At 51.9% G+C, this 21551-nt stretch overlaps 1 protein-coding gene across 4 annotated transcripts in view; it reads left to right on the forward strand.

The window, feature by feature from the left end:
* LRRK1 (leucine rich repeat kinase 1) overlaps positions 1-17782 on the forward strand; it is a 132920-nt gene extending 115138 nt beyond the window's left edge. For all 4 annotated transcript variants that reach the window (XM_045058899.1, XM_045058898.1, XM_023254990.2 and 1 more), the window contains 8 exons: positions 714-991; positions 2609-2803; positions 3769-3920; positions 9375-9492; positions 10545-10661; positions 13255-14102; positions 14483-14584; positions 16385-17782. In XM_045058899.1, coding sequence (XP_044914834.1) covers positions 714-991; positions 2609-2803; positions 3769-3920; positions 9375-9492; positions 10545-10661; positions 13255-14102; positions 14483-14584; positions 16385-16562 — 1988 coding nt within the window. In that variant the 3' untranslated portion in view covers positions 16563-17782. The remainder of the gene's footprint in view (positions 1-713; positions 992-2608; positions 2804-3768; positions 3921-9374; positions 9493-10544; positions 10662-13254; positions 14103-14482; positions 14585-16384) is intronic.
* The last annotated feature ends 3769 nt before the right edge of the window (positions 17783-21551 follow it).

Consider the following 21551-nt stretch of genomic DNA (forward strand, 5'->3'; position numbering starts at 1 on the left):
TGCTTAACCGACTGAGCCACCCAGGCGCCCCATAATGTTTATTTTTGAGAGAGCGCAAGTGGGGGAGGGGCAGAGAGAGGGAGACAGAGGATCCATAGTGGGCTCTGTGCTGACAGCAGCGAGCCTGATGTGGGGCTCAAACTCACGAACTGTGAGATCATCTCCTAAGCTGAAGTCAGACTCTCAACCAGCTGAGCCACCCAGGTGCCCCGATAGCTTTTTTACTTTTATTTTTTAATGTTTATTTATTTTTGAGAGAGAGACAGAGCACGAGCAGGGGAGGAACAGAGAGAGAGGGAGACAGAATCTGAAGCAGGCTACAGGCTCTGAGCACTCAGCACAGAGCCCCAATGCAGGGCTTGAACTCACGAACTGCGAGATCAGTTCCAGGTGCCCTGAGAGCTTTTTTAAAATGAAGCTCTTACTCCTGCAACCCACCCCTTGACAATATAGTAAACTTGGCCTACAGTGAACTCTAGGAATTTTGAATCCTTGCTGTTTTAGTAAAAACACCAATTCCAGGCATGAGATACTGGGAATCAAGCAATGTCTGTTCTAAATACTATTGCACTTCAGAAAGTCATTCTCTGTCTCCTCCTATATCCAGCACAGATAATGATGAGAAGTATCTGTAGAATATAAAGTATCTGGGAAGAGAAAAGGTTAGAAAAGACAGTTGTAATGATGGTTTGCTTTTTTTTTTCTTTGCAAAGATTCTTCCTTTATGCCCCTGGGACACATGCTCACCCAAAAAATAGCCTACCAGATTGCCTCTGGCCTGGCCTACCTGCACAAGAAAAACATCATCTTCTGTGACCTGAAGTCGGACAACATTCTGGTCTGGTCTCTGGACGTCAAGGAGCACATCAACATCAAGCTGTCGGACTATGGGATCTCACGGCAGTCATTTCATGAGGGTGCCCTCGGCGTGGAGGGCACACCCGGCTACCAGGCCCCAGAGATCCGTCCTCGCATTGTGTATGACGAGAAGGTACCCACCCCGGCCCACTGCTACCCAGCCCAGCCCCACAGCCAAGCCCAGGAACCTGCAGCCTCTGAGCTCTGTGTTTCCCCAGGCACACGGCTGTCCCTCTCCTGTGCTCAACCAGGAGGGTATGGCTTGAGCCAGAAATGCACAGGGGCCTGTGTCCACCTAGCAATGTCAAAGTTGACCTCTCCTTAGCTTCAGGAATGGTGCTATAGCCTCTGAATTCTCTAACCTTGATTCAGAGACATAATGAAGGTGGTACACAGTGGACAGTGAGCCCAAGACAGAAATGGGTCTGGATTTGGGTCCCAACTCTGCCATTTAGATGGGTAAACTGAGGACAGTGGACCAGCCTCATGGGGACTCATGAGGGGCAGACAGAGTAAGGATGGCAAAGGCTCCTGGCCCATAGGTGCTGTCCACAAGGCATTGTCCGAACTGAATGGCAGAGATGGCCAAGACAGCATCCTCCAAAGCCAGAAGAGAGTGAATTCTAGCAAGACAAGACTGGACTCCCGAGCAGCTGCCTGGCCCGCCTCGGCCAACATGATGGCTAAATGTTTGCCTTCTTCCCTGAAATAGATGCAGGCACACAGGCAACTAAAAACCATGTTAACAGCTGGTGCCATCCCTGCTTCACTAATCGCCCGGCACTGAAACTCCCCTGGTCTATAATTTTTCATTATTTGGTGATTTACAGATGAGTCATTGGCTAATTGCTTCAGGAACGGCCTAAATGGCAATGCTGGACATTACATTCCCATGTTATCTTATAACTGGACGTTTGTACCACCTTCAAATAAAACAGGAAGAAGAATGACCTTAGCATGTGTAGGTTAACTCATCGCCTATGGTTATTAACCGAAATAGAAAAGGCAAATCAGGGTGATAAAAATAAGAGCTTCTTAAGTAGCAGGTGACACAGGCAAGGCACCTTGAAACTAAGATTATAACAGGGACCTTCACGGTGAAAATTCTCAGGTCTATCTCAGCCGTTCTCCCGCTAAAACATTATTTCTTGGCCCTCATGGAGGCCTATACTAACTTCTCCTTACTGGGCCTTTTGATAACATTAAAATTAGAGGAGTCAACATGTTATGATTTAGAAAACATCCCCCCTTTATGATTTGCAGACACTGCTCTTCTAGTGCCAAGCACATTAAGCTGAGAGTCCGTGTTCTCCTGCCTTGTCTTGATTCTCAAGCATAAAGGAACATGACATCCTTGCAGCCCTTAACCAGTGGCTGGCAGTTAGCAAGTTCTCAGTGTGTGTTTATTGGATGGATGGGTGGGTGGGTGGGGGAATGGATAGATGGATGATGGATAGGTGGAAAGAAGGAAGGAAGGAAGGAAGGAAGGAAGGAAGGAAGGAAGGAAGGAAGGAAGGATTGAAAGATGGGTGGCGAAAGGGACAGAATGATGCATGGTCAGATGATTGGCCAGATGTTTCGACAGGTAGGAAGTGATGGATACATTCATTGGTGGATGATTGATGATTGTATCCCTTTGGACAGGATCCCTTGTCTAATTGTGTCCTCCTGCTCCCTCCATCTCAGGGCCAGCTTCTGAAAGGTGCTGGGCCCAGGCAGGGGACCTGACTTGGCTTGCCTCTTTGCCCAGGTAGACATGTTCTCCTATGGAATGGTGCTCTACGAGTTGCTGTCGGGGCAGCGGCCAGCACTGGGCCACCACCAGCTTCAGATCGCCAAGAAGCTGTCCAAGGGCATCCGTCCTGTTCTGGGGCAGCCCGAGGAGGTGCAGTTCCATCGCCTGCAGGCACTCATGATGGAGTGCTGGGACACAAAGCCCGAGAAGGTACCGGGGGCCCAGGGCCTGGGGGACCAGACACCTTCTGCCACAGTGGTGGAGGGTCTGCATCTCCAGAATGCACATGTACAGCTAACTGCCCATCCTTCACTAAAGGTCTAGAACAAATGAGGCAACCCTCCTCTGCTCATCCCTTCTAGAAAGAGATGTTTACTGTCCTAATACATCCAGCTCATCTCTTTGTGTGTGTGTCACTCTCAGGAAAAATGAGCTTTTTTTCCTCCCCACTTTTATGTCACACCATCATGCAAGCAAAACATACCAGCCCCTTTATAGCAGTACAGTCCCCATGCAAGAGCAGAGAGAATGTACATATCTCTTTTTAAAGAAATGGGGAGCAAGTTTACTTGTGAGAGCAGGAGTCATATTTTCACTTTTTTTAAATGTCTATTTTTGAGAGAGAGAGAGAGAGCAAGCAGGGGAGGCATAGAGAAAGAGAGGGACAGAGGATCTGAAGTGAGCTTCATGCTGACAGGAGAGAACCCAATGCGAGGCTCAAACCCACAAGCTGCAAGATCATGACCTGAGCTGAAGTTGGATGCTTAAGCAATTGAACTACTCAGGCGCCCCGTCATATTATCATTTTAAAACTTAGCTGTTTGGGGAAGAGGCCAGTGGTTTCAAGGTTAAAATGCATTCATCAAACTAGATGGTACTAATTCAATGTATTGGGAGTAAAAGAAGCTTCTGAGAAAAATCCTTTACAAGATTGTATGTCTATAGGCATGGAGGTTGAAATCTTAGAGTTTAAGCCAACCAGAGGACCAAAGTTCAAGTTGCCATTGACAGTGATGACCCAGACACTCTGGCATCTGAAGTTGTTTCAGCCTCTTGTTTTGAGCAGTTTCTAGACCTTCCTCCCTTGTTCAAGACCATTGGTTTCATGGGCAATATAGGTATCAATCTGGTTTAAGTGACCCTTGCTCATGGCTCTGGTGGCCTCTCTCCCTCAGCGCCCACTGGCCCTGTCGGTGGTGAGCCAGATGAAGGACCCAACCTTTGCAACGTTCATGTACCAGCTACCCTGTGGGAAGCAGACGGCCTTCTTCTCATCCCAGGGCCAGGAGTACATGGTGGTGTTCTGGGATGGGAAAGAGGAGTCCAGGTAATGTCCTGAGGCTTACTTTGCCCTGCTGGGGTGACCATGCACTTGGGGAGCAGTCAGGGCTGACCATGGTGAGAGATGTTTACGGATGGTGGGTTGGGAGCCTGATGGAGTTTGCTCCAGAGAGAAAACTGAGTCCATGCAAATGACAGGCATGTATGCATTTGTGCTTAAGAGGAGCAAAGAGAAGGCAGTGTCTGCCAGGGGTGGGGTCAACACAGGGCTTTGCTTTTTGTTGGTTTTTTCCTTCTTAATCCCCATCACCTGTTTCATCCATTCTCTCACCCCAACTCCCCTTTGGCAACCACCAGTTTGTTCTCTGTGTTTATGAGTCTGTTTCTGCTTTATTTTTTTTTTTTGTTTTTTAGATTCCACATATAATTGAAATCATATGGTGTTTGTCTTTCTCTGACTTATTTCACTTAGCAGAATACATGTAGGTCCATCCAAGCTGTTGCAAATGCCAAGATTTCGTTCCTTTTTATGGCTGAGTAATATTCTGTGTGGTGTGTGTGTGTGTGTGTGTGTGTGTGTGTGTGTGTGTGTGTGTATAAAGTGCCTTTATCCGTTTATCTATGGATAGACATTTGGGTTGTTTCCATATCTTGGCTATTGTAAATAATGCTGCAGTAAACACAGGGGTGCATGTATCTTTTCAAATCAGTGTTTTCGTTTCCTTTAGGTAAATACCCAGAAATGGAATTACTGTATCATATGCTATTTTAGGAACCTCCATACTGTTTTCCTTTTTTAAAATATTTTTATTTTTGAGAGAGGGAGAGAAAGTATGAGTAGGGGAGGAGCAAGGGTGGGGGGACAGAGGATCCGAAGCAGGCTCTGTGCTGACAGCAGAGAGCCCGACGTGGAGCTCCAACTCACGAACTGTGAGATCATGACCTGAGGCGAAGTTGGAAGCTGGTTAATGGACTGAGTCTCCCAGGCGTCCCCATTCTGTTTTCCAGAGTGGCTGCACCAATTTATATTCCCATCAATGGTGCACGAGGGTTTCCTTTTCTCCACATCCTCACCAACACTTGTTTCTTGTCTTTCTGATACTCGCCCTTCTGACAGGAGTGAGGTAATATCTCATTGTGGGTTTGTGTCATATTTCCCTGATGATGAGTGACGTTGAACATCTTTTCATGTGTCTGTTAGCCATCTGGATGTCTTCTTTGAAAAAATGCCTATTTAGGTCCTCTGCTCATTTATTAGTCAGATTGCTTGTTTTCTTGGTGTCAGGTTGTATGAGTTCTTTATATATTTTGGATACTGACCCCTTATCAGATACTTCATTTGCGAATATCATCTGCCATTCAGTAGGCTGCCTTTTCATTTTGCTGATGGCTTCCTTCACTGTGCAAAAGCTTTTTAGCTTGATGCAGTCCCATTGTTTATTTTGCTTTAGTTGCCTCTACCTGAGGAGACAGATTCAAAAAAATATTGCTAAGCCTGATGTCCAAGAGTTTACTGCATATGTGTTCTTTTATAAGTTTTATGTCTCACATTTAGGTCTTTAATCCATTTTGAGTTTATTTTGTGTATGGTGTAAGAAGGTGGTCTAGTTTCATTCTCTTTCATGTTGCTGTGAAGTTTTCCCAACACTGTTTGTCAAAGAGACTGTCTTATTCCCATTGGACACTCTTTCCTACTTTTTCAAAGATTCATTGGGGCACCTGGGTTGCTCAGTCAATTAAGCATCCAACTTCAGCTCAGGTCATGATCTCACAGTTCAGGAGTTCAAGCCTTGTGTCAGGCGCTGTGCTGACAGCTCAGAGCCTGGAGCCTGCTTCAGATTCTGGGTCTCCCTCTCTCTCTGCCCCTCCCCGACTCGTATTCTCTCTCTGTCTCTCAAAAATAAATAAATGTCAAAACAAATTCAAAGATTCATTGACCATATAGTTGTGAGCTCATTTCTGGGTTTTCTATTCTGTCCAACTGATCTATGTGTCTATTTTTGTCCCGGTGCCACACTGTTTGGATTACCACAGCTTTGTAGTATAGTTTGAAATGAGGGATTGTGACGCCTCCAGCTTTAATCTTTTGCCTCAAGCTTGCTTTGGCTGTTTGGGGTCTTTTGTGGCTCCATACAAATTTTGAGATTATTTGTTCTAGTTCTGTGAAAAATGCTGTTCCTATTTTGATAGGGATTGCATTGACTCTGTAGACCACTTTGGACAGCATGGGCCTTTTAACAACATTAATTCTTCCAGTCCACAAACACACTGTTCATTTATTTGTGTCATTTTCAATTTCTTTTCTCAATGTCTTAAGTGTTCAGAGTACAGGTTTTTCACCTCCTTGATTAAATTTATTCCTAGGTGTTTTATTCTTTTTGGCGCAGTTGTAAATGGGAACGTTTTCTGAATTTCTCCTTCTGCTAGTGTGCTAATAGTGTTTAAAAACACAACAGATTCCTATATCATTATTTTGTATCCTGAAACACTCCTGGGGTCAGCTATTAGTTGGAGTAGTTCTCCTGTCCTGAGGGGACTTTGTTTTAACATGGATGCTATTTGCAGCTTGATAGTCGAAGAAGTCAATGATGCTGGGGGTGGGAGGGAGAGGACAGTCACCAGAGTGCAGTTGCTGAGTAGTGAGAGGAGCAGGGGACCCAGAGCCACGCACAACTGGTGCCCTTAAATGAGAGTTTGTGGGCCTTCCCTTCTAGTTGCATCTTTTTCTCAGTGAAGTGGCAGGAGGGTCAAAAGCATGGGGAGAGGTTTTGAATATTCGAGGAGAAAATGATGACGTGTGATGTGAGCAGTGACACATGAGACCAGGGTGATTGCAGGATGGCACTGAGGCCCACTGGAGGTTGGAGATTGTGCGTTCCCCCAGCATGCTTTGCTGACCCACATTGCAAGATAGGCAACCGTTGGTTTTAAGCCGAGTTGGGTTTTTGCCAGGAGGGAGAGAAGGGCATGGGGGGGGGTGGGTATTTTCAAATGGCACATGACAGAGATGGATCATAGAACCTAAGGGAGGCCATAAAACGGATGAGGAACAATGGAATATACCAGGAAAATCCTAAGTCTTGGCAGAGTGTAAACCCACCCTCCGCCACACACACACACACACACACACACCCGTAATGAGTTATGGTAGTAGGTGGAGTGATCTGGGAAACCAGGAGGTAGTGGTCAGAAAACAGATGCTTGACATTGAGTGGGTGGAGAGATGAAAATATTAGGAAAGGCAAGATCTGATATGCAACTTTGGGAGAGGCTGGCTGGAGTAAAGTGGGGATAAGATCATTGAGAAACAAGGAGGAGGTCACCGGACCAAAATGACAAGGTATTGGAAAGAGCATCAAAGACTTTTCAGACTCCCCCAAATCACCATCTAATATGAGACCCGTCAGTCCTGGCCAAGGTGTGTGGTCTCTCTCAACTACGTAGTGTGACATCTTCAGAGCCACGAGAGCATTTCATGGCATGAGGAGTCTTCTAGTAAGCCTTGTGGCAGACATTTATAGGTGCTAAAATATGATAAGGCTTAGACAAAGTGAAGCTTGAGACACAATGAGATAAAGGGAAGGAAATTTGCCATTTTCCTTAGGTCAGCCTAGGTGAGCTTCACATCAGGTTTTATGGCACTGGGACTGAGTGCTCTGACCTAAGACACAGTCTAAGGAAACATGGCCTAAAAAAATACATATATGTGTGTGTGTGTTTATTAATTTCTATTTATATATGTAAAGATATATGTTTTCAGTTTTTACATCATTGGTAGCAGTGTTGTTATTGCTATTTTAAGGCTTTGCTTGTAATTGCAGGGCAAAGTGGGTAATTACAATGGTGTCACGTGTTGCACATTGGGCTCTTTGGCATGCAAAATATGTAAGAGAGGTTAAATAAAAAAGCTGCAGTTCTGAATTTAAATTTTTAGGCTCATGATATATTGTATCTTTAAGAAAAATGAACTCATGTTTCCTCATCCTGCCCATTGAAAAGGCCTAGAGACGATGACCAGTTACCAATGATGAGCTCTGGGACCCACATGATGGTCTCTAAATACCATGAGGAAGCAAAGCTTATCTGAGAAGTGGCTGACTCCAGGTCTGGGACAGGAAGACAGCCAGAAACATCTGACACAGTAGAATCAAGGATGCCATCAGACACTTATGAGGGTAGATTAAAGGGATTTAGGAGCCAGCCCAAAGAGGTTCGCACTGGCCAAAGATAGGGCAGTCGGCCGGCCATTAGTAAGAGGAACTGCAGTGGACTGAAGTACATCAAATTGTTTACATTCATGAGTTTCTAATGCTGTTTAGGAAAAACAAGCCAATAAACAAAAACCCCTCATTGATCACCATTGGAGGCTCCTAGAAAACCAACATATTATTTTGAAACTCGGCACATACAGAGGAGTCAAGGTTGTATCCTGTCTTTCCTATGTGTACCCCAGGGTAACAAAAGAGATAAAAGGAGGAAGTTTCTCTTTTGAGAATAAATGAAGCTAATAAATGAGGAAGAAATAACAGAAACAGAATGTCCGCCTTTTGTGATCTCTATTGAAATAATGCATGTAGACAATGATCATTAATGATCACAAAAGGAGAACCAGACATTCCCAATAGAAATCCACAACCCCAATGAGGAAATGTTCGTACCTGAAAAAATCAAATAGAATCTGACCAAGACTCGAGATTGGGGGCAGGGGGCTGAGACAGATGGCACCCCAGGATGTGAGGACCTCATAGGACACCCCCACCCCCGGAATCCTCAGCACATAACCTGCCGGAGAAAAAAGAGAGAGGGGAAGGAAGTCAGTCAACAGACAGACACATAAAGACCAAGGGAAGTGTGGACAAAAGATGTGTGTGACCTGGGTAAAGAACTTCAGTCTCTGCCTCAGACAGTGAGCACACTGGGATGCCACTGAGGACAGTGGGGAGACAGAAATGCTAGTGGGTGGCCAGACCTGGTGAGCACACAGCTGCCCTCATAAATGACAGCTTATTAGTTCTCAGAGCACCTAGGTTGGAAGGGGTGTTTTGAGGCCCCCCAGCCTACTATGAAATTCACCCATCTATCTTTAGTCTTGACTTTGTCTACTGTGATATTGAGGAGTTCCCCTGCTACTGGGGTGCAGCAGATAAGGCCAGTGGGAGGGCAGTGAATGGCTTCGGTGGAGGTACAGCCCCCTGTGCCCCTTCTTCACACTGGGGGCAGCTTGTTGAACCCTCCAATGTCACAGAAGAGTGTCTCTCTCTTCCCAAAGGGAAGGCCCTTTCGTTGCCCGGATGTTCGAGCACTACCAGTGGGGCCAGAACCCCCTTGCACCCAATGCCATGAACAGTTCTGGAGTCTCTCAGAACATGGCAAAATTCAACTCTGGGTTCAAGGCCTGTAGCCAATGTCTTCCTCCAAGGCTGCTTCAGGCCAAGAGCCGACATAAGGGAGGTGGCCCCTGGCCACCATGAGCTGACCACACTGTGGTTGCCCATTGCAGGAACTACACGGTGGTGAACACGGAGAAGGGACTCATGGAGGTGCAGCGGATGAGCTGTGCAGGAATGACACTAAGCTGCCAGCTCAAGGTCCAAAACTCTCTGTGGACAGCCACTGAGGTAACTGCCACCATGCAGGGTGGGCCATCGAGGTGGGCAGCACAGGGTGCAGTCCGTGTGAAGCCAGATTTAGCAAATAAAAATACAGGATGCCCAGGTAAGTCTGAATATCACATGAACCCCACCTGCACGTGTGAGGCCCCCGGCACAGTGGCAGCAGCCCTGGGAAGCAGAAGCGTCCCACCAAGGCCAACAGCCTGCCTTGTCCCTGCCTGGTGACTGAGACTCAGCCGAGATAAGTATCAGGGGCAGGATCGCAGCAGGAGAACCCCATTAGGTTAGTGAAGTGACCAGGTTTCTTATAACACAGCCGGATCTACACAGCAAATCCACTCAGCTCTGAAGGCTTTTTGCCTTCCCGTCAAAGAAGTCAGCGAAAAGCCCGAGAAGCTGCCTTCTGAGAAATGCAGAGAGGGATGCCCCAAACAAATGCTGTGAAGCTCCTGGTGGTGTGGGGCCAGGCAGGGCAGTGGGGGACGGGTGCAGCCGTCCCAGGTATGCAGAGAAGAGCAGGCAGACGTGTCTGTACTATTGAATGTTCACCCCAAAGAAACACCTAGTCATGAAAACCTGGAAACAGCCTGAGCTTCTGACAGCAGGTTAGCCAGGCTACGGCATCCCTGAGCGACGGGCAGCACAGAGGCGCTCGGACACAGTTCCCTCACGGGCCAGGCAGGGCAGGGCCTCCTCCCGCCTGCTGGGTATTGTCGCGAGATCAGTGAGGGAAACCAGCACAGTCGTGTGGTCCCACGTTTGCCGGGAATGCGGACACAAACACACAGATACCCAGAGGAAACGGAGTCTGGGCCCCACGTCCCCATGGCAATTTTCTCCAAATAATGGGTTATGGGCGATTTTACATTTCTTCTTTAAACTCTTCTGTAGTTTTCAACATTTCTGCCAAGAATAGGAATATGAAAACAGACAACCAGATAGCCTCAATACGTGTTACTTTTTAAAGCACAAAGGGATTCCCAAGGCAGAACGCACCTGGTAGGAAATGGCCGCCATGTTCCAGCCTGAGTCTCACGTTGGCTCCTCTGCCTCTGCAGGACCAGAAGATCTACATCTATAGCCTCAAGGGCATGTGCCCCTTAAACACACCCCAACGGGCTTTGGACACCCCGGCTGTCGTCACCTGCTTATTGGCAGTGCCTGTTATTAAAAAGGTGAGGTAAGGGGAAAGGTGGTTGCCCGGGTGTCTGATTCTCACTTCTTCTTCCGTTGGTGTGGGACTCCCTCTGCCCACCCAGCTTGGGGGGAACAGTATGAGGAGTGGGAGCAAAGCCGGGCCCTCTTGGACCAGCAAACCCAGGGCAGGTCACAGTCAGCCTTGGAAAGACAGACCACGATTAGTGCCTTTCCAAGAACCTATGTAACCAGCAAAGCAAAGCAGAGGGCTGAGTGGAAGCTTGCATTCCGCCTGCAAATGCCATGGTCCCAGAGTAAAAGAGCACTTGGACATGTGCCCTTCGCCTTCTGATAGTGGCGTGGGGGGTTACTTCCCCACCTGTCAGGGCCAGCACCACCCCAGAGCCACTCAACAGGCGCCGGTCCCCCTGCCCCCACCCCTGGGGAACAGTCGATTCCCCCCACTTGTGGTGCCCACTGTCAGCCTGAGACCTGGGTCCCTCTTTGTCCATGTCCTTGACCTTCTAGCCCCCACCTCTCTGAAATGGAAGCCCACGTGGTAATCTCCACAGCCCGGGGGTCGGGCTCTCCTGCTCCTCCAGTGGGACCCTGCCCTTCTGCAGGGCTGGCGAGCCTCCCCGTGCCGGCCCCCTGCTCCCCACCGCATCCAGCACTGCACTCTGAGGAGACCCTGCCTGTTAGCAACAGTCCCACCCCACATACCCCTGCAGGACTACCTCCTGTTCAGTTCTCAAGATCAAAGACCCCCAACCCTGCTCTGAGCAGCTGGCCTGCCCCGGCCCCGGGGCCCCAGTGGTGCTCTCAGGCCACTCCGGTCGTCCTCTCTGCTCATGGTAGACGCTCAAGGAATCATTATCGATGTCTTTATTGGTGGTGTTTGTTTAAAACATGCTGGCTGTCACCATCCAATTTCAGTTTTCCCATCTGCAAATCGAGGATAAGAAGCAGTCAGAGAGGGTTCCCTGGGCATAACGTGCCCCAAGCTCTGGGCGCAAGCACTTGGGTAAATGTGAGCATTATTATTACTTCCTGGCAGTGGTGAAATATATACGTTCTTCATCCTACTACAGTTTATTTCTTTAAAAAAAAAAAAAAAAAGTCTGAAATCCACCCTCGAGTCATTTACGACTGTGGCCCCACGGGTGAGGCTGGGCAGTGCGGGACCCGGTCCGCCCCAGAGCACAGGAGAACATGACACAAAGCGCTATTTAAGGCCACTGCTGGCCAGAGCCCCCGAGCCAGGGCACCACCGCCCGCGCCACCAGAGGGAATAAAGCCGGCTCTGTGCGGAGCCTCCCTGTCAGGGGCCTGCCCCTCCGAGGCCAGGCCGCCCTGTGGCCGCGACGGCGGCCCCTGCATTCTTGCACGCGCACGTTCACACCCAGCTGGGCCGTGGGGCTCGCCGCCCCAACTGGGGCCCAGGGCCGGGATCGGATAGAGACATTGCTCTTGTTTGCTTTGGCTGTTTTCTTCCCTAAAATTCTGAAGATGGATTTTGATAAATGTTCCTAGGGCTTGTTGACTTCACTGTTGAGCTCGAGCTGGTTCCCTTGTTACCTTGGACAGCCCCGCCTCCCGGGTTCCCAGGGTGCTCAGGTCCCAGAAAGGGGGCTTTCTGCCACTCACCCTTGCTGATACAGGCCTGGATCCCCACTCTGTTGTGGCTTCGGCTCTGTGCCCCGAACCTCTCCTGTGCCACCCCAGCCCAAGCTGGGCATCCAGGCGTCAAAGCCGCCCTCTGTCCCCAGCTCCACAGGGATGCTCCTGGGATGCCTGGGGTGGGTCCCAGCATTTAGCGCTGTCCTTGCAACTTTGCCCAGTGATCTCTGGTGCCGTAGAAGATCACATGCTTCACTGAGGGGCGGAGAGCAACCCACGGACCCTAGCACTGCCAGCTAGGCATTTCAGGGTAGGTGTGCTAATTGGGGAGTGTAGGCACAGTGTCCAAGAAGCGCCTCCACAAGAGGGTTGAGTTGGAAGCAATTTCTTCAAGAATAAATAAGGTCGGCAGGCTCATATTGTCTATGGGCGCAGAAGACCGGGTGGAGCCAGAGAAACAGATGAGACGTGGCCCTTCCTGTGGCAGGCCAGCACCCAGGGCAAGAGGGTGGGGGGTGGGCGCGCAGAGCCTGCCCAGTGGGGCTGGCGGGCAGGAGACGGCAAGCAGCCCCACACTCTGCCCACAGCTACTGTCCCGTCGTTAACCAGCAGAGTTCACCGGCGGGGTGGGGAGCCACATCCTGCCTCTGAAGGAGGCTCCTGTGGCCTGAAGGAGAAGGCAGACCCCTCCTGCTCACACTGCAAGAACCCAGCCTGAGCCAAGGCGGGCCACGTGGTTCAGGCCGCATGCGCTCCTCCCCTGGGCGCCATGGGCCTCGTTCTCCCCAGACACGTTTCTCTCCTGCTCACTGCCAGACGGGCAGCTCAGCTGGGCCTGGGTTACCTCCCTTGGGAGCACGTCCAGAAGGTCCCACTGGCAGCCCCTGCCTCTTTAGGAGCCTTGCTCCTCTGGGGTGCACGGGGTGTGTGCCGAGATGAGTCTTAACGCCCGTGCTGTTTCCTCCCCTGGAATGCGTGCAACCAATGAGCGGTGCTGTCTTTTCCTTGCAGAATTCCTACCTGGTGTTGGCAGGCCTGGCCGACGGGCTTGTGGCAGTGTTTCCCGTGGTGCGGGGTGCCCCGGACGACAGCTGCTCCTACCTGTGCTCACACACAGCCAACAGGTCCAAGTTTAGCATCCCAGATGAAGACACACGGCAGAACCCCTACCCCGTGAAGGCCATGGAGGTGGTCAACAGCGGCTCCGAGGTCTGGTACAGCAATGGGCCCGGCCTGCTGGTCATTGACTGTGTGGCCCTGGAGATCAGCAGGAGGCTGGAGCCCTACTCGGCCCCTTCGGTGGTCACCTCGGTCGTGGGCAGCTCCGAGTGCAGGGGGGAGGAGGTCGTCTGGTGCCTGGACGACAGGGCCAACTCCTTGGTGATGTACCACGCAGCTACCTACCAGCTGTGCGCCCGGTACTTCTGCGGGGACCCCAGCCCGCTCAGAGACATGTTTCCTGTGTGCCCGTTGGGTCCAGAGCCCTGCGGCGGCCACACAGCCAGCCCCAAAGAGCCCAAGGGGGACTCCATCGCGGACGTGAGCATCATGTACAGCGAGGAGCTGGGCACGCAGATCCTGACCCACCAGGACTCGCTGACTGACTACTGCTCCACGTCCTCCTCCTCATCCTCCCCCCACCGGGCCCCCAGGTCGTCCTCAAGCCTGCCCTGCTCCCCGGCAAGCTCTGCCAGCGTGCCTTTCGCCGCCAACTACGAGGACTCCGACAGGCTGCACGAGCCCACCGCGGGCTCCGACAGGTCTGAGCATGACCTGACCCCCGTGGACGGGGAGGCTTTCAGCCAGCACCTGCAGGCCGTGAGGATCCTAGCCGTGAAAGACGTCATCTGGGTCCCCAGGTATGTTTCCTGGGAGTGGGGCACATTCCTGTGCTGCCTGAGGGAGCTTTCAGATGCTGTGGCATCAGGGGCCATCAGGGGCCACCCCCTCTGTGCTGGGGCCTGGAGGGATCTCTTTAGCAAACCTGAGAAGGGCTGTGCTGACGCTCACCTGCCCGCAGGGAAGCTGCCGGCAGCACAAGGCAGAGCCGTGGTCAGCTGCGATTGGGTTTCCCGCTGGGAAAGGCCTTCTGGGGCCGGCTTCGGTGCCCTCCCGGTAACTCGATCCATTCACTGAGACTGCGCGTTTGTGGCCGTGCTTCTCTGCACGCCGGCTCCGTTTCCCCTGGAGAGCACAGCCCTGGACAAAACGCTTCCCCTTCTCGGTTTTGGTTTCGCAGGCGCGGCGGCGATGTTATCGTCATCGGCCTGGAGAAGGACGCCGGAGGCCAGCGGGGCCGTGTCATCGCCGTCTTAAAAGCCCGCGAGCTGACTCCGCGTGGGTAAGACTGAGGGCACCTCCTTTAGGACCCGAGGTGTGATGTGGGGAATCTAGGCCCCTCCACCACATCCCCGCACAACGGCCTCTCGCCCTTCTGGCCTCCGCAAATAAATGCCACATCTACCAGTGTGGCCATAAGGCAGAGAAGGAACAAAATGGGGTCCTCCAGGCAGCACCTAGGGGCTCTGCAAATACCAGCTGAACCAGGCATCAGCCAGTGGTCATGGCTGTCTGTTTCTGGCATACCCCGTGCACCTGTGGACCAGGTCTCCTGACTGGGGTGTGTCTCCAGGGCCAGAGTTCAGCTGAAATGGAAACAGGGAGCCAGGTGATTCACTATCCTCCCCGCCAAGTGGGAGGGCCCTTCCTGGGTGCTCCACCTGCCCATATAGCACCTACTGGAGCCACAGACCTAGCACCCACCACCCTCCACCATGCCCAAGCCCAGGCTCATCCATGGCTCCATACCTGTTGGGTGGCGTCCGACCAGGAGGCAGGTCATACCCCACTGTGAGGGTCATTCTGGGGCAGGACAGCATGGTTGTGGGCATGGGAGGCTGGCACCAGCTGGTATCCTCAGAGTCCCCTGCAGCCAGCAGTGTCCACACCTCACTTTGTCTACTGAGCCCCATGCTATAAATCTCGCTTATGGACAAACACCATTTGACCCATTTTCCCCAGAATGGGATGACAATGGGAGGGGAAACATCTATGGCAGGTCCCCTCCCTTGCCTGAACGCACTGAGCGTTCTCAGAGAGTCACCAGATCCATTGACCCCTGCTGTGCCAGTGATTCCAGAAACAAGATCTGGGTGTTTTCGCTGAGTCCCGGCTGAGTTTGTGGGCCAAAGTAGTTACCAGATCACAAGCGGGGCTTCTGGGGGAGCAGGCGGGTCTGTAGAGCCCAGGCCTGCTAACCTCAGACTGCCCATGATTTGTGTTCCTGAATTTTTCCCTGGTGTCGTTTTTCCTATTCAGCCCCTAAAGACAGGTTTACTAGGAGCCAGGCGTGTTCACTGTAGGGAGAAAGCAGCCCAGGCAGCCAGCTGACGGGGGGCCATAGCCTGAACCCTGCCCCCCAGCTTTCTGCAATGCATCTGAGACATTGATCCTGTCGGCAAATAGCTAGTGAGTGCCTGCAGTGTGCAAGGCCCCAAGGAGACCAGAGGCCCTGTGCATGCCAGTTTGCGTGCTGGCCACAGGGCAAGGCAGTGAGGGCTCAGACGTGGGCTGCACGGCCCAGCAGAGGCCCAGAAGGAAAACCGGTGCGCGCACAGATCAGCAAAACAATCCACAGCCTCAAAAAACTAGTGTATGTAGTTAGGACATGTTGGCACAGGTCTTCTGCCCGATACACCGCCCCGTTTCCCTAAGCTGGGCACTTTGCACAGGAGAAGAGCCATGCCTGAGCAGACGGCAAGGGAAGGGAGTCTGTGCTTCAAATCCATCATGGGCCATTCACAAGCAGGAGTCAAAGTTGGTGTTTTCCAACACTTGGGAGTCTGGGTCCAGTTATAGAGGCTACCTGCTCTCGTTGCACCTGTGGCCTTCCTGAGTGCCTTACAGACAGTCCCCATCAATGTGCACTGCCATGCTAGGCTCTTCTTCGGATGGTAGGAAGTCTCTGCCCGCAGGCCGGACCACCCAGGGAAGCAGGGCATCAGAGAACATCGCAGCTGCTAGGCCGGGATGGACAGATGCACCCGCTTAGCCAGGCTCCCAAGAAGGTGCAGGCTGGGGGTCTTGGCCCCGACTAGGTGGGGACCCCTGCAGGTTTTCTCAGACCCCCCTCTCTCTGTAGGGCGCTTGTGGATGCGGCCGTGGTGGCAAAGGACACGGTTGTGTGTGGCTTTGAGAACGAAAACATGGAATGGTGCCTGGCTGTCTGGAGGGGCTGGGGCACCAGGGAGTTTGATGTTTTCTACCACTCCTACGAAGAGCTGGGCCGGCTGGAGGCTTGCATGCGGAAGAGAAGGTAATTCCTATGGAATGACAGTTGTGCAGAGTGGCCGCCCCGGGCCCACACCCTGACCCCTCTGCCTGCAGCCCGCAGCCTCCTGAGGACCCAGAAGACGGACTGGGTTCTCCCGTGAACCACTTGCTGCTAGAAATGCTGAGAAGTTACCACCCTGGCGGTGGTTTTGGGGTTCTCCGGTTCTCCAGGGCGGAGTTAGCTGCCTACCTCCATTCTCCCACTGCGGAGAGAAGATGGGTGGGAGAAACTCTCCCTGCCTCCTGCATCCACTTCCAAAGAGCAGGGGAGGGGGATCCTGCTCTGTGCTGGGTCACACAAAGTAGGGGTGTGGGCTGGGCCTTTACAGAGCAGGCCTGCCCGTTTTCCTCCCCACGGCTGGGACAGAATTACACTAGAGGCTCTCAGTTGGGGGAGCAGTTCGGGGCAGGGTGGGAGGAGGGCGATGACCCTTGCCCCTTCCCCCCAGTGGCCTCCAGGCTCTCAGGACATTTCACAAGCCTCTGGGTCCCCGGGGCCTGGGGCCCCGCTTGGGCAAGCGGAGATCAGGTATCTCCCGCTCAGGAAAGTCTCTGTGTGAGAAACCCTTGGGGGAATGAATGAGTTCCTTCAAGTGACACAGCCAGAAAGCCCAGAGCTAGTCCAGCGCCCAGAGCACCGCCTCAGCCTTTACATTCTTCTTCTGCCGACAAAAGGCAGGGGAAACTCAATCAGCAGGACTTGAGAAAGGGCCGTGTGTTTATAGCTTTGTAAAATACACTTGGACGCAGCTGGAACGCAAACCCTGTTTGTTTGCACATAATAATCTTGCTTATCACTTTAACAAATTAAGTAATAGCTCAGTGGTTGGGCCTCAGTTGTGAAGTCACATTGTATGGGGCTTCTACCAAATGATGTATTTGCTAAACATTTACTACACATGTGTACAGCAGAGTAGAAAAAGTGAAATTGTTAATGGGGGGTGTATGGGTGTGACGGCAAGAATTTTTACAAATGATGCACACACACGCACACACACGCACACGCACACGTACTGCGTGGTTACCCAGAGTAACCGTTTGAGGCTGCTTCACCCGGGATGGCAGGATGACCGTGAGGTCATACTCCAGTTCAAGTTGTTAATCTTTTTCTAAAATTAAGTTATGAAAACCAAGCTTAAGATTTGCTGGGGTATGCAGGCAAATGTGTTCCTTTTATCTGAAAATAAACAGACCCTCTTGAGAACGATGTCACAGCCTCTGTCTTAGAGCGCGTGTCATAGCAGCACGGGTCTGTCCCACCCAGGCCTGCTCCCTGCAGGGGTGGAAAGGAAAACCACCCCTTGCCCACGGCTGCCCCCGTGCAAGGAGTCCCACAGCAGATTCTGTGGGCAGAAACAGCCACGCTTAGTCTCCCCACTTCATTTTGCTGGCCTGGGCACTGAGTCCTACAGGGGCTGTTCGGCTACGCCTCCTGCCCACATCATCAGCATTGTCCCGCCCTGTCCCTGAACTGGGTCTTGGTGGTCACTGCTCTCCTCTCCTTTCCTTCTCATTCCAGCACGCCACAGCTGCCCAGTTGCCCCCCAAGTGCAAACAGGGTCCTGTCCTTCCCCTGCCCAAATCCTGTGCCCTATAACCTGCAGCCAGACTGCTAGAGGCCGACACTCAGGGCCCCCACGATTTAGTCCTAACCCGCCTTTCTAATCTGGCCTCCTCCCAGCCCGAGGCCCAGGCTGCTGTGAGGAGAGGCCAGGTGATCAGCCAACAGCCTCACGGAACCAGCTCAGGGCACCTCTTTACAAAAGTTAGACACTGTGCAGGAAATGCGTAATGAAGTTCACTACATAAAAAGTAGAAACCTTAAATGGGAAAAACTACCACAAAGTCAAAAGACAGTCAACTGGGAAAATATATTGGTGGCAAATGAGAGACAAATAGCTATTTTGTCTTATAAACAAAGAGTTCATACCTATCGATAAGAAAGAGAAAACACAAAAAGGAAAAAAGGTAGAAGATATAAATAGCACCCGACGTCACCCAACAGGAAATAGGAGGACAGCAACAAAATGTCATTTACTACCCTCTTGCTGGCATCCCTGTGGAGACCTGAGGGCACCAGGTCAGAAGATCCACGCATGCAAAGGCCCTGTGGCCAGAATGAGCTGCTGTGCTGGAAGAAAGATGAAGAGCTGGTGGAGCATTTGGAAGAAGGGGGAGCTAAGGATGGGCCCACTAGGCCTGACTTTCTAGGCCATGGATCTCCATCAACACCACTGGCAGTTTTAAGCAGGGATGTTAGACGACCTAACTATCTTTAAAAATCACATTGTTGAGTGGAAAATGGCCTAAAGGGGGCATATTTACAAGGGGGCCACCCCTAAGGGGGCATTTTGGCCATATCCATCAAAATTTCAAGTGCGCATACCCTTTGAAACCGGGTCCCGTCCTTCCCCTGCCCCAGCAGTCCTCCTTAAGCATTTGATCCTGAAATTTCCATGCAAGTGCCCAAAGATACAGAACAAGGGTGTCATTGCAGCATCGCCTATAATGGCCCCAAATGGAAGACTGCCTGAACCTCCCACAATGCCATACTCTGCAGCCGGTTAGAGAAGGAGGCGGTGCTAACCATGCTGGTCCAACATATTCTCCAGGGTATAATAAATGCATTGTGTTTCTAAAAAGCAACTCACAGTGCAGTGTGTATAGAGTTACTATTTGAGCAGAAAATGTCTAGCTACACGGGCACGCATGGGGAAACTATCCCACAGGATGCCCAAGAGTCTGGTAGACCTTGGTTACCCCTGGGGAGGAGAATTGAGGGGGCACACAGTGGTAGGTCCTTAGCTTTCCCTTTATTCTTTCCTCACTGAACTGTTGGAATTGTATAGAAGTCTCTTCATGATGGTAAGCCAGGCTGAGAGGGACTTCTCTCCTGGACCCCAGGAAGGGCACACCTCAGCCTTGTTGTCCGCAGGTAAAGGGAAGTCCCCCTCTGCCCGCTCTCCTCCATGAGGGCACTTGACCCCCACGGAGGGTATCAGGTCCCAGGGGGCAGGGCCAATAATCTCACATCCATCTGACCTCATGGCATGACTCAAGCAGGGCCCACCCCAGCCACCTTTGGGACGTAGGCAGAGAGTCCCAGGCAGAGGTGGATGTCCACAGTGGGAGGACAGATGGGAGGGGTTGGGGACAGTTGACAGAAGCCAGTGCGCTCTGACTCTGGTCCACCCTTGCCCTGGTATTGTGAACATGGACAGTCCAGCTGCAGGGTCATGACCCCTCCCGCAGCAGATAGCGCCCAGCTTCCTCCCACCCACCACCCTGCACTAGGGAAGGCAGCAGCCTTTTTTTGTTTTTGTTTTTTAATTTTTTTAACATTTATTTATTTTTGAGAGACAGAGCACAAGTGGGGGAGAGGCAGAGAGAGAGGGAGACACAGAATCTGTGCTGACAGCTCAGAGCCTGACACGGGGCTCACACCCACGAACGCGAGATCATGACCTGAGCCGAAGTCGGACGCTTAACCGACTGAGCCACCCAGGCGCCCCGAGAAGGCAGCAGCCTTGCTGACAATCACCGGCTAGTCTCTGCCACTGATTACTTGGAGTCTCTGTAGTGACCCTACCTGGGAATGCACAAGACCCCACGCCCCTGCACAGCACCTCGAGCAATGGGAGTGGGTCCTGCTTTCCCTGCTGTTCCTCTTGCAGGAAGCATCTGCTGAATCCCAGAGCAAGCACGATGACACGGAACCCCCACCAAGGCTACAGAAAAACAGCAGCGTGAAACCCCTCCAGATGCCAGCAGGCTGCTGTCCTGGAAGGAGCCACATCTCCTGGAGTGTCGGGGCCTGGGGCCTCAAACCCTCTGCCTCCCTAAGTGCCTAATGGTTTTTCCCATCCTGGGCAGAATGGGGCAGTCCTGAAGGAAATAGGGGAGGGGTGGGCCGTTCATTGAAATAGCCCTTGAAGAACCACTGGTAGAAACTGCTTGGTAACAGACCCTTCTTTTGTTGGCACATCAGTTCCCAGCCTCCCTTACATGGGGGGGTGGGCCGGGGACTGAGTTCAGCCAGGGATGGGGTGGAGATGGCTGAGTAGAGCTTCAGGGAAGCACCACCAAAGGTCTGACTCAGTGGGAGCCCCTTGGGCCCTGCCTCTGCCTCCCTGGTCCTCAACAGAGCATGACGGCAGGGCCCTCTGGGGAGGCTGGGAAGGCCTTGGGACAGTGATGGGGAGGCAGCCCTCCATGCCAGCCCTGGAAGCTGACCTCTAGTCTCCTCATTACCTCACAGACCAGGAAAGCACTTCCTTGTTTAAATATTTCCCAGTTCTCCTCTACCAGCAGCCCAGTGCCATATTCCTGGATGTTCGGGCACCTTTCCCACTAGCACAACCAGATCCCTGAAGGTAAGCAAGTGAAGCTCTCAAGTTTCTGTTCCAGTTCAGGCAGACGCACCTGAGCAATGATGGATTGGAACGTTCTGTGGCCAGACCTGCCCTGAGAGCTTCCTTCTGCACCATGAGGGCTGGACACGGTCTAGTTCTTAACACAATTACAAAGAGGTCCAGGGTTACAGCCTGCTCACCCAAAAACCAGCTCTGATGTCCTGCAAGTTTAAACCTTCCACTCAGGGCAAGCTACCCCACCCCTGTGACCCTGGTTTCTTCTTTGTGAGATGGCAATGACAATTCTCACCCCATCAGGATCAGGAGAGAGAGGGTATGTGATAGCCCCCAGCCCAGGCCCAGCCCAGTCCAACCCCAGGGCCAGGACGCCCTCCCTGCCCCCCAGTCATGACCATCCTCTCCCCTGTCATTACAGCCTAGGAAGGCTCACAAACACTTGGAGGAACTATGGCTATAAGAAGGAGGCTCATGTGAAACAAGGAAGATGTGAACCTAAGGCAGTAGAATTTGGGTCAGTTTTAAAGTACTCAGTTGGGTAACAGATGTAGCATTTTATGGTATTTAAAGCACTGAAGGTCATCTAATATTTCAGACTCTGATTTT

Source organism: Felis catus, chromosome B3 (genome assembly GCF_018350175.1).
Source record: "Felis catus isolate Fca126 chromosome B3, F.catus_Fca126_mat1.0, whole genome shotgun sequence".
NCBI lineage: Eukaryota > Metazoa > Chordata > Mammalia > Carnivora > Felidae > Felis > Felis catus.